This window comes from Poeciliopsis prolifica, unplaced genomic scaffold (genome assembly GCF_027474105.1).
Source record: "Poeciliopsis prolifica strain line A6 unplaced genomic scaffold, Auburn_PproV2 SCAFFOLD002, whole genome shotgun sequence".
Lineage (NCBI taxonomy): Eukaryota > Metazoa > Chordata > Actinopteri > Cyprinodontiformes > Poeciliidae > Poeciliopsis > Poeciliopsis prolifica.
The window spans coordinates 24,769,964-24,781,895 of NW_026562377.1; the positions used below are offsets into that span (position 1 = coordinate 24,769,964).

The 11,932-nt window shown below is 39.4% G+C and overlaps 1 protein-coding gene across 14 annotated transcripts in view; it reads right to left on the reverse strand.

Moving 5' to 3' along the window:
* The window catches only part of kif1aa (kinesin family member 1Aa), a 47,188-nt gene extending 36,169 nt beyond the window's left edge, over nt 1-11,019 (reverse strand). For 11 of the 14 annotated variants that reach the window (XM_055060696.1, XM_055060687.1, XM_055060684.1 and 8 more), the window contains exons 1-2: nt 10,651-11,018; nt 8,649-8,818 (exon numbers count right to left, since the gene is read on the reverse strand). In XM_055060696.1, the coding sequence (XP_054916671.1) occupies nt 8,649-8,754 (106 nt within the window). In that variant the 5' untranslated portion in view covers nt 8,755-8,818; nt 10,651-11,018. Of the gene's footprint in view, nt 1-8,648; nt 8,819-10,650 lie in introns of all 14 variants that reach the window. The other 3 variants (XM_055060618.1, XM_055060613.1, XM_055060593.1) reach the window with 1 other exon arrangement.
* Between the last annotated feature and the right edge of the window lie 913 nt (nt 11,020-11,932).

Consider the following 11,932-nt stretch of genomic DNA (forward strand, 5'->3'; position numbering starts at 1 on the left):
GTCTGAGTGAAACAGTACCTGAGCTGAATCAGTCAAGTTGTGCGGACAGACCAGGGAAGGCCTCACTTTGTTCCTATTACAGTGGTTAGGCATGGTGCTACAGCGAACCAAATCCCTCCAGTCCAAATGTGAAACTAAATCTGCTGACAACTTTGGAAGTGTACATCAAAACATTTTCTGAGACTTAAGAGCCAGAATGGACTGAAATACACCAAGTGAGACATTATTGTGTGTTTTTACAATAACTCCAAGATGAACGATATCTACAGTTTGCCGTTGTCCGGTGCAGGTTCAAGTTTATTTTTGGCTCCTTATGCTATGATCAAGGCTTTTGTTTGGCTTTGAAAGGTTCTGGAAAGCTTGTTCTGAAGAAGAGGGGTGCGTGGCAGACAATTACTGCAATATTTTCTCTTCCTACTGATGTAACCTGACAGGATAGATTATTTTCAACTGTGCCGGATGTACACTTTAAAGGAAATGTATCAGGCAAACTCCACTTTTTTAACCCTTCAATACATTTTGTTGTGTACTTGGAGATTCTGGGAGTGTAGAAAAGTTTAATTTAGTCTCTCCATGTGCTACATAGATGTCTTTGGTTGAGGCATATTTGTCAGTATGTTTTGTTTTCTCCATTCCCTCTTAAGTTTTTTTGAACTATTACAGCCAAACAAGATCATGGATCTCTGGTGAACCAATTTTCCGAGTTCAAGGATGATCAGGCTGAAAGAATAAAGACCAAAATGTTTGGTTGTTGGTTGTATTACCCATATAATTCATTACACTATCCCCCCAGCGTCAGAACCTCTTCAAAGTGCCATGTCAAATTTATTTTTTTTTTAATTCACCCACATCCATGGGGTATCTCCTTTTTGTTTGTGCAAAGCTATTTAAGGATGAGTGCTTCAGCAACCTCTGCCAGTATAAAGAAGGATTTGCCGAAAGGTTTTGTCTGATTGAGGGATCAGTTCCTTCTGTCTGTAGTAGCAATGGACAAAACTGTAAATGATGCCAAATTGACATCAAACTGTCACTGAGATATTAGTTTATATGTGTGCTGATATGAAGTCCTGGTATTGTTTTGCTAGTATCATTCTTTCTGATTATGTTAGCTCTGTGTCCTAGCTTTTAGCTCCTTAAAGACATGAACCTACTCTTTTTTGAACTGTTATTGTATGAACAGATTAGCTTTGTTCATACCATTTGTGCATTCAATCAAATACATTGCTTTCATTGAATCATGATAAATGGACATGATTCAGTGGTCATGTGCAAAAAATACACACGATCTAACTTGCTAACTATGTTGAGGTCTTGTTTACGAGATGCATTCGTTCATATTGTGGCATCATTTTCTTGTTCAAACATGTAAGACTGGATGGACAAGTCTTCTGTTGCGTACATCTTTAATCATTTTGAGAAGAATAGGTTTGTGTGCTTCTTGACGAGCTTTGCTATCAAACGACAAAAATAGCCAATCAGGGTGGAATGGAATGCTCTGCAAAATGGAGGGGGCGGGTGCGAGGTGCCTCAGTTGCATTTTGAGAGAGTGCACACCAAAACGAGTTGCTCTAAGACACACCTCAGAACAGGGGAATAAGACGAGCCAGTGAAGCTACAAAAACCAAAAATTCAGAACAAAGCACACCGGAATGCTTTTAAGTCAAGCTGTGATTAATATGTGATTTAAAAGCCGGAGCAGAAATAAATGAAGAGGAATATATTCACCTCTTCCCTCCTGTATCAGCCAATACATTCGTTGGTTACCATGGCGACTGACAATGGACTTGTGGACAGACATTACTACTGGCAAAGGAATTACACTGACTTTTATAAGCAACTCTCACTGCTGATTGGTTGTCAAAAGATTTCACTTTGATTCTTTCCCTTAACTTAACTTATCCTCCACATAAGGGAAACAACTTTGGAGGTATGAGTGATTAATTTGGTTATATAATGCAGCTGTAAAGACAATAAATTGCTTGTTAGTAGCTGCAGCAATTTATATAACCATCTAGTTTAAACAGAGTAAAACTTATGCTGCATTTGCTGAAACCCATTACAAATTGTAAGTATCAGACCACTTCAAAAAATACAGAGAATAATTACTCACAGCAGAACTATCAGATCAGATCTATCATATTTTCTAGGGCTACACAATATCAGAAATCTGATCAGAGACACTATCGTATCAGGTGGGGGCGTCAAAGAATCCATGTCACCTGAAATATTATTATTCTATTATAACTGTGGTGAACTCCATTTATTATTCAGCGATATTGAGTAAATATTTTTACTATCTTCCAAAAATTTCATATAACTCTGGTAGACAATTTCACAATTGAGTAGCAGAAATAAAATCAGGCTCTATAAATATATGCAGGTAAAAAGCCATTTTGTTACAACGGGCCATTTTAGAGCACCTAAAATTTTGCTTGGCTGGTTTGTGCTCAGCTCCTCTTTCTGCTGTTCAATAACGTGTCGCTCTCTCTTAGTTTTCGTTTGTTTGCATCCTAAAAAAAAAAAAAAAAGTCTCTTTGTCATTGTTGTTGCTAGGTGACTAAAATGTTGCTGTCATTTAATATCTTCCTGTCTTCATTCTCTGTGTGCTCAAAGTCACAATCATCCATTTCATCCTCCATCTTTCCACTCATACATTTAACACAATTTGTGCAGCATTTCTATTCTGTTGGTATAGCTGATAATATCATGGTAAACATGTTAATATTGCAATTATTTTTTGGCTTACAAAACACCATTAGACACAGACCGTCTGGCATTTCTGGGATAAAGATGATTCAGATATACCAAGTTAGATTATGACGTCTCATCCAGTCGTAAGCGACCACTAACCTGATATCACTCCAACACGACTGCTACTGTACCCTTTAATGAACAGCTTGTTTAAGGTTTAGCAACTGTGCAACTGACTCAGTCTCAATGTGTCTCAGGAAATTTATAAGTGTGGAGTAAATACTGTAAAAATGTAAAACCTAGTCAAGTATGTTGGTCTAGTTTCTAGTGCAAATATTTAAGCACAATTGAATTCAGACAAAACTGACCTGCAAGTAACATTTCATCAAGATTTAGGAAGATTTAAGGAATTCCTTGATATTAATGAAAGAAATGCTAGTCTTCTTCATCAGTATTGGAAGATTATTTTACGAGCAGATGAATTCACTCATAACTTGCTTCCTGACAAACATATTTTTTGTCTGCCTATTGGTTAGCCCAACCAAAGGCAGCATATTTAATAAGGCGATACCAGCGATGAAAATACTTCCTCTGTGCTCCCAGAGCAGCAGATCACTTTCTCTACTAATGCAGATGTGGTCAATAAGAGAGAAAAAACCAGCAGCTAAGTACATTCTCCAGTACTCTATGATTCATTACACAGTGAATCATATGAAATATGGGCCAGATTTCAGCCCCATTCTTCACTATGACAAAAATTTATAGTACACAGATAAAAAAAAAAAAAAAAGCAATTTCTACATTTTTCTTTTCCCAAAGCAGATCCGGCTACATGTTATTGTATAAAACATATGGAAACTTAGTTTTAATCAATTGATCATTCTAAATTGCCACACCAATTATCATGTTCATCTTTGATACTGATGATATTGTTCTAATCTACATGAAAGTTGTTCTCTCATACATATTAAAGAAGACGCAAAGAACACAAAATACTGTTTTCCAAATCAATAACTAAAATTATGACACAAATCATGTTCACAGAATGCTTCAGCAAAGATTGGATCTTAAAAATAACCTTGACTCTGTCCAGGATGAGTCTCTGCAACTGATGCTGACTCATCCTGAATGTTGCTCTGATTCAGATAAAACGAGCCCGCTAGCTCTTCCACAGAAGGACATGGAAACACCTTGCACTCAGATCAGGTGATTACTTTAGGGTGACTGAGAGGTTACTGGGAAACACAGAAGCTAACTTAATCAAAATGCACTCAGTAGTTCAGTTCTGATAAAATCTCTACATCATTTGAACTCAGATAAGGCAACAACCGTGTTGGTCATGTTCAGTTTTACCATGTAGCTTCTGATTTTGCAATGGAATTGCTTGCAGAAAGCCTAAAAGACGCTCGTGTCGTGTAACATATCGGCTATAAGACAAAATATGGCAGTATTACCTTGTACTAAGGTGAATTTTAGTGGAATCCAACTTCCCCACTTCTCTCAAATGAACAGAGATTTTATCTTTTGCAGGACACTGTAAAAGCTTCAAAATATTGCTAAAAATTATAAACATATCAATTATGTTTGTCTGTTTAATAGGCATGCTAGGCAGCTGTACAGTGGTTTTAGAGAGTTGAAATATCTTATCATGGCTTATACCCACTTGATACATACAAACAGTAGTTGGCACACGTCAGCTAATTTGCTAATAGCAGAGCTAATCTTTTGTTCAGCATTTCTGCTCATTTTGAAATGTTTCCATTTTGGAAACTTTCAGTTGAATAAAATTTGACATTTGTGATTTTGGTTCTCTGCTGTTTATACTGATGCTCTGAAGCAAATGAATCCTGTTTACGCAGCAGCTCCATTTCCTCTCCTCATCTTGTCTGTCTTTTTCTCTCCAATAACTTTATTTCAAACAAAAAAACATACAATAACAAAATAAAACACAAGACAAAACCGTAGTGTGATGGTTGTATTTGTTAATGTAAAAGACCATCATTTGATCAAATCAGGATATACGTTGCGATTATTTTGTGCATTATCGACTAAAATCATAGTTGCTTTTCATTCATGCTTTCGGCATCCTTCAGTGACATATCCCATGTTTGTATTTGTCACAGCTGCTGGGTTTTTATATCATGGTGACTGAGTGATGCCGGTCAGGCTGTCATGGATGACCTGGCCCAGTCAATAAAAGAGGAAATGTGGCTGCATCAGCAGGTCTGACACAGGGGAGTTAAACCCATTGACTGAGAGTCACCAACACGCTGCACTTAGCAGCAGCAGCAGCTGTTTACTGCTTTATGATGGGCTGCTGACTGAATTATGAAGTATGAATAGAAGACACATACAGAGTATGCGCAACTGTCAAAGAAATGCTGCAGGAAGATGAACAAAAGAAAACAGGTTTGATTGCTGTACAACAGGTTTGATATGTCAACACTTTTACAAACATTGAACTGTAATAATTTGATAGCATACTAAGAGCTTCAATGGTACAGAATCCAACGATGAGATGCTCTGCAAAAACACAAAATCCTACCAAGTGTTTTTGGTTTAGTTGCTTTTTCAAATATCATCACCCACTTGAAATAAGACAAAACTAACTTACAAGTAAGACATAGGAGCTTGCCTCTTTAACTGTGATGAGAAAGTTCTAGTTCCATTTGCAAATTAGTTCACTTATAAAATGAAAAAATTAAAAAATTTCTTGTTATAAGTAAAATAATCTGCAAGGGAACTAGTACGTTTCAAAATCAATAATGAGGAATTATTGGCTTAAAACAAACTGCTTTAACTTGCAGAAAAGTTACTGGTAAGTTAGTTTTATCTTATTTCAAGTGTGAAAAGATATTTGAACTAAAACTAAACCAAAAACACTTGTTAAGATTCGGCGTGTTGGATGTGGTTGAGAACAATAATTTTGAAATTCGGCCGAGATTCGTTCACCAAGAGTTAGCGCTCTTTTGCCTTCCAAATACAGACATTATTCCTCTGCATTTCTGTCCCCTGCATCTTAATTAAGGTCGGCGTGGGAGGGAACAGCTCACACAACAAGACTACTGCCATTTTCTCTCTTTGTGGGAACCGAGCTATTGTTCCACTCCTGAGTGTCAGCTAGAAAGCTCAGAAAAAAAAACAAAAAAAAAACAAAGACAGACACAAATTCCAAGGCTCCTTCTTCCCTTGTTTTGGCCAAGACTACTTGGGGACAAGGGGCCATTTATGCCCAGCCTCTGTATCCCCTCCAGACACTGCCACCAATGGATTTCTCTTCATGACGTCAGCCTGCTCATATCCTCCAGCCCACATCCAGAGCTATTGACTCAGTTTAGAAGGAAACAATCTGCTTTGCCTAAAGACTGGCAGCCGAACTATAAGTATCTTTGTGTGGCTGAACAACATGGAGTCCATTAGTAAGGGTGGCATAATGCTGAGGTCATTTTGATTTCTGCTCATGCCAATTAAACAAATTAAAACTAGAGATGGACTTCTTTGGAGTTTGGCACGCCAATTGTGATCAATTCCTGCAGGACGTTTCATGCATCAAAGCATTTATTCCTGTCCTTCTTTTAAATCAAACATCAGTATCAATCCACAGAATGTCGAACTTTTTATGTTTAACAGGAGGTTTGTCTTCTGTACTGCATGTCAAAATGAAATGTGAAGCTAGCGCTTTTAGTTTTAATATTTCATGGCTTGTAAAATCTTTATGGTTATGGGCCATTTTATGAACAAGTGGAATTATTGGCACCTTTCTGAGGTAAACATATTAAATGTAATTGGTCGAAAATGACTTTTTGATCTAAAAAGCCTGATTTCATCCTGCACTTTAAAGACTTTTTGCTCACATATATAGATATATATATTATATATATATATATATATATATATATATATATATATATATATATATATATATAATATATATATATATATATATATATATTATATATATATCTTATTCCCACTCTGAAGATTTTTATTATTATATTGGGATCAATTTGTGATTTTTTTTGACCATTTTGGTTCTGATCAACTTGAAGATTTGATTATAATATTTTATTCTGTGTAACTGATTCCACCAGGGGTTTTCCTTCATTTTTTTCCTCATTTTTACTTTTCCTTTATTTAACCAGAAAGAAAAATATATTTGATATTAAGAATCTCTTTTGCCTTCAAGAATGAACCAAAAGCAGGTTCATCCATTAAGCTAGCGGTCGTCCAGCATGAGGAAGGCCTTCCTGGCCGAACACCAGCTGTGTGTTGAGATATTCCCCGTCAGCAGTATCAGAGATGGGTGTGTGGGAACTGCTTCTGCTGCCAGAGTCTTTAAACAGCAGTCTGATTCTGGAACAAAGGAAGAAGTCCTCTTATAGGTTTTTTGAGCGATGTTCTGAAAAGGTGGAGATCATTCCTCCTTTCTGCCAAAGGTAGAGTTTAAAATTATGCGTGGAAATCTTGATGCTGAAATTTCAGAGTGTAACACATGGATAGAACTTTTAATAAGATTAGACTTTATTGAGAAATCATTGGATATTTACGATATTTAAGTTGAATTCTATTCTATTCTATGTTTCCAAATTAATTGCTTGATTAAAATATGTTTGTCTGATAACCTATTTGCAATTGTTGGTTCTGTGAGAAGTTCCTGTGAAATCCATAACTCCAACTGAGGCTACAACGTTGTGAATCTCTAAATATTTTTATGACATATACATTTCATTCTGCATTTAGGGATTCTTGAATTAAAACAAAAACAAATTATTACTTCAGATTGAATTTGATAAATTATTATTGAAATTAATTATATAGAAAATTTGAAAGCAGAAATGTAACTGAAATAACTGGATCAAGTGCTAAAAGAGTGACTAAATCAGCATTATGTCCAATGATATTGTTTTTATACAGTCCAGTGACTGTAAGAACTGTAGACAAATGAAACTGTAGAACTCGTCATGTTACGAAGGCCTTTTTGAATGTTTGCTACACCAAAAATTGCAAACATAACCTCAAAGAAATGCACTGAGGCCCAGGAAACGGCTGTACAGCCTGTTATCAAGTCATCCGTGTCATGAGGAGGGAGGAGGGAGATGACTAAATCAGGCCAAACAGTAAATATTTCAGGATGTCCAATCTATTATTGATGAACGGCTTTACCTTGCAGAGCAGACAACATATCAAGTATCTTTCCAGTCTCCTCATTCTGCTCTCCCTAAAGTCCCAGGAATGTGGAGCTCTGAACTACAAATAAATGCTATCAACACAAACCATTTTTCAAAAATTTGATCAAAAATAAACTAAGTTATACTTTTTTGACATTCTTACAGATTTTGTAAAATCCACTGAACCCTTCGCATCAGTGGCGGATTTGAGCAAACTGATTACTTTGTCTGACATGAGGAACATTTATTAAATCCTGCTTTTACTGTGAAAAGGTCTCTCTGTAATTACATGTGTGATTAAATCTGATGGAGATTAATCCACCTGAAGTGTGACGCTCAGGGATTAGTTTGGTAAACGTCGACCTGGCAGAAACGACTGCTGTCGTCGTGTGAAACCAGAAACAGAAAAATGACGTCTTATTTCTGGGCCTGAATAAAGTCAAACTTTAAGTGCAACATAAAAGATCTGCTCTCGTCGTTTCTTGGGAAAGACCAGGCCTGTTTACCACGGATTAATGTCAGTCGCTCCTGATGGTGCGCACAGTTAATTTCTCTTTGAGTAATCCCTTCACTAAGAAAGGTCAGAGGTCAGGGTGAAAAACAAAGCAGCTGGAGGAGCATGACCTCAAGTCCTCTGATTCATGAACTCAAACTTAGATTTCTACCCTCCTGCTGTCTTTCATGTATAAAGTGCCAAGACAATAAAAACATGAATACAAACTGCCATTTATTTGTGAAACAAACTCTGTGTTGTCATTTCAGCGCCGATGTTCGGGTTGGGCTACTTACTGGTGGTGTTTCCAGACATTTGGATGATGCATTTGCTTTCTTTCTCCGTCTCTCTTGAGTTGAAGGGGCGGACCCGCACCGCCACCTTCACCGAGGCCCCTGCCATGGCGATGTCTTCTCAGCACCTCGGGGGGCCTTCTCTGGAACCCAGACGTGGGGCCTGCAGGTCTCTGAGAGGGAGGACAAAGTGCCTTCATTAAAATTGACCCTTTTCTATCCCCAACATCGTTTACCCCATTAAACATTTTTATACATAACAATTTTACTGAAGCTTGTTATGTTATGAAACAAAAGAGAGTAAAGAGAGCATGTTACACAGCTGGTTTCTCATTTTCATACTTGAAGAAAGAAATTAATAAGAATAAAAGAGCATCCCAATATTTTGCAGTTGAGGACAAAGGAGGAAGGCACGGACACATGGCTGTAAAATAAATAAATAAAAAAAAAAGGTCATGCGTGGTCAGCTGCAGCTGAGGAAGATGGATAATAAAGCTGGCTGTAACAAAAGAAGTGCAGCAGCAGCTAAATGTCAGGATGTTTATCTGGATGACAATGGGACTGAAACAGACCAGAAATCTGGGAACTGGCGTCAATTCAGCAGGGCAGCTTCACGTCACTTTGTCTTACAGAAATAAAATAAAATAAAATAAACATGAAAATCTATTTGCTTCTGATCAGTTTGGGTGTGTTTGAGGAGCATGACTCATCGCCAAAGAATAATCCATCAATGTTAATGTCAATTAAGAGACCAGTACTCTGCATTCAGCGGTCACTGCTGCTCCCTAACCTTACAGAACATCCTTCAGAAAAAGCATACTCATTCCTGTTCGTTAATATTCATGGACTGAGGTAATTAATGTATCAGGATGTGTGTATGCGCCCTCATTTTATGATCTAACTGTCTGTCATCATCACTGATTCATGTGTACCTGCTGTGTCATCCTCCTCTCTTGAAATCCTCATAAACGTGGCCCCAAGCATATGAATCTATCAGAGGTGTTTGAGAAACCTGCACCAGCAAGAAGGCTTTTAAGGTTTGATCTTATTGCGGCGCAAACATGATGCGGCGGATGATGATGACACAAAAATGTAAAAGATTAGCAGTGAGTTAATATTAAAGACTTTTTTTCTCTCTCTTTTATTTGCAGTTAAATTACAAAATCTTACTGTGGAATGAAATTCAACTTTTTCACTATACATTTTTTTGAACATCTTTTCTCACTCTTCATAAGGGGTGTGATGACCATAATCTGCTCCAAGAGCTCAGGACAATCAGCTGATGATGATGATGATGATGATGATGATGATGATGATGATGATGATGAAGCAGCTCGGCGGGGCGGCCACCATCTTTCTGGTGGCAAATGCAGTAAAATACCCATAACCTTAATATCTGTCCTAAATTACCACGTAGTAAGCCATTATTTTGGCACGGAGCCTCATAAAGTGATGACGTTTGCGTCACATCTCGGCACCTTTTCAGGGTGACATGCTGGTTTCAGGCCTTTGCTGAAATAAAAGCAGGTCATATTATTTTTTGACGATTCATTAAAAGAACAAATAAAAAGCCGAATTATGGCGTCATTTCTCCAGTTGGACAACATTTGCTGAAGACTTCAGCCAGTGACACTGCATTCGTGTCAGCCAGCCCTCCCTGCCTCCCTCCTTCGCGTTTTAAATGTAACCCGTTTTATCATTTATAGACGCAGCAGAATAACATGTGAGCTGTGTAAATGTGTGGAGAGTGATGCCGCTCTGCTGCTGGAGGCCGCCGTGTTCATTACTGACAGCTTTTCTCTGGCCGCGCCCTTATGCTCACTCACTCCCGAGAGATTTAACACCAAGTAAAGAAGGACCGTGTAGTGCAGAATGTTTCACCAGGAGGTCATTGAAAAAGGACGACACACACACACACAAACACACACACACACAAACACACACACACACACACACACACACACACACACACTAAAAAAACTAAAGAAAAACGGGGTCGCCTTACCTCCAAGCAGCTCCTGGGAACAGACCGTGTTCGTCGTGCCTGTGTGTTTCACATCCACCGCCCGGGGATAGGATACCTCCACTTCCGCCGCTCGCCTCCAGGTCTGTCACCAGCCTCTCCTCCTCATGAAAACGGGACCGGGAGGAGGACGTCAGCGCGACCAGAACACCCTCCTCCGCCCCGACTGGCCCTGTCCGCCCTAACTGGACCTCTCTGGAGGACCGCGGAGGGAAGGAAGGGGGCCACTCTCGACCGCTGCTTTTGGGAAGCGGAGCGGTCAAAATGGCTCTGTTGTCTCGGTGTCTTTGGTGAGGATGCTCGAGCTCCACTGAGCCGGTGACATCACAGCCGGGGGGAGGAAGCAGAGTCGCTGCAGCACCGAGGAGGCAGGCAGGCAGGGGAGAAGGCAGGCAGGCAGGGGAGGAGGGAGGCAGGGGAGAAGGCAGGCAGGCAGGGGAGGAGGCAGGCAGGCAGGGGAGGAGACAGGCAGGCAGGCAGGCAGGCAGTCAGGGGAGGAGGCAGGCAGGCAGGCAGGCAGGGGAGGAGGGAGGCAGGCAGGGGAGGAGGCAGGCAGGCAGGCAGGCAGGCAGGCAGTCAGTCAGGGGAGGAGGGAGGCAGGCAGGCAGGGGAGGAGGGAGGCAGGCAGGCAGGCAGGCAGGCAGGCAGGCAGGCAGGCAGGGGATGAATAGATAAAGATCAGGGCGGGGATAAGGGTCCCTTCAGGGCTACAGCATAAAAAGAAAATATTCAAGCTAAGAAAGATGTTACTGCACATTATATGAGGGACCATATAGCCTACACGTTTAAAAAAAATATATAGGTTATTTCAAAGTAGGGGCGGGACAATAAGGGAAAGCAGTATATAAAACAAAAATGCACATGTGAACCTCAATAAATTAGAATATAATGGAATATGATGGAGTATAGTTATTTTAGTAACTCAAATGACAAATTAAAACAAATATTTTTGAACAGACTCAGTGATTTTAAGCAAGCATAAGGCAACAGTCCAGAAGAACTCCTTTTGAACAGGCAGAGGCTTTTAGCTGAACCAGAGTCAGGAGGGGCAGACTACTGGAAGGACAGAATTGACTATGGGATGCTGTTGCTGGAATAATAATTATAATTTCAGGAGCAGCATCCATCTATCCTTTTGCTCAGGTTTCCCCGAATGGCTGATGCTAATCCAGTGACGATATGCTGGCGTAAGAAGAAGCACCCAGAACACAAGTTCTCCACAGAAAAAACAAAAGTGGACAAGATTTGAACTTAGGACCTATTT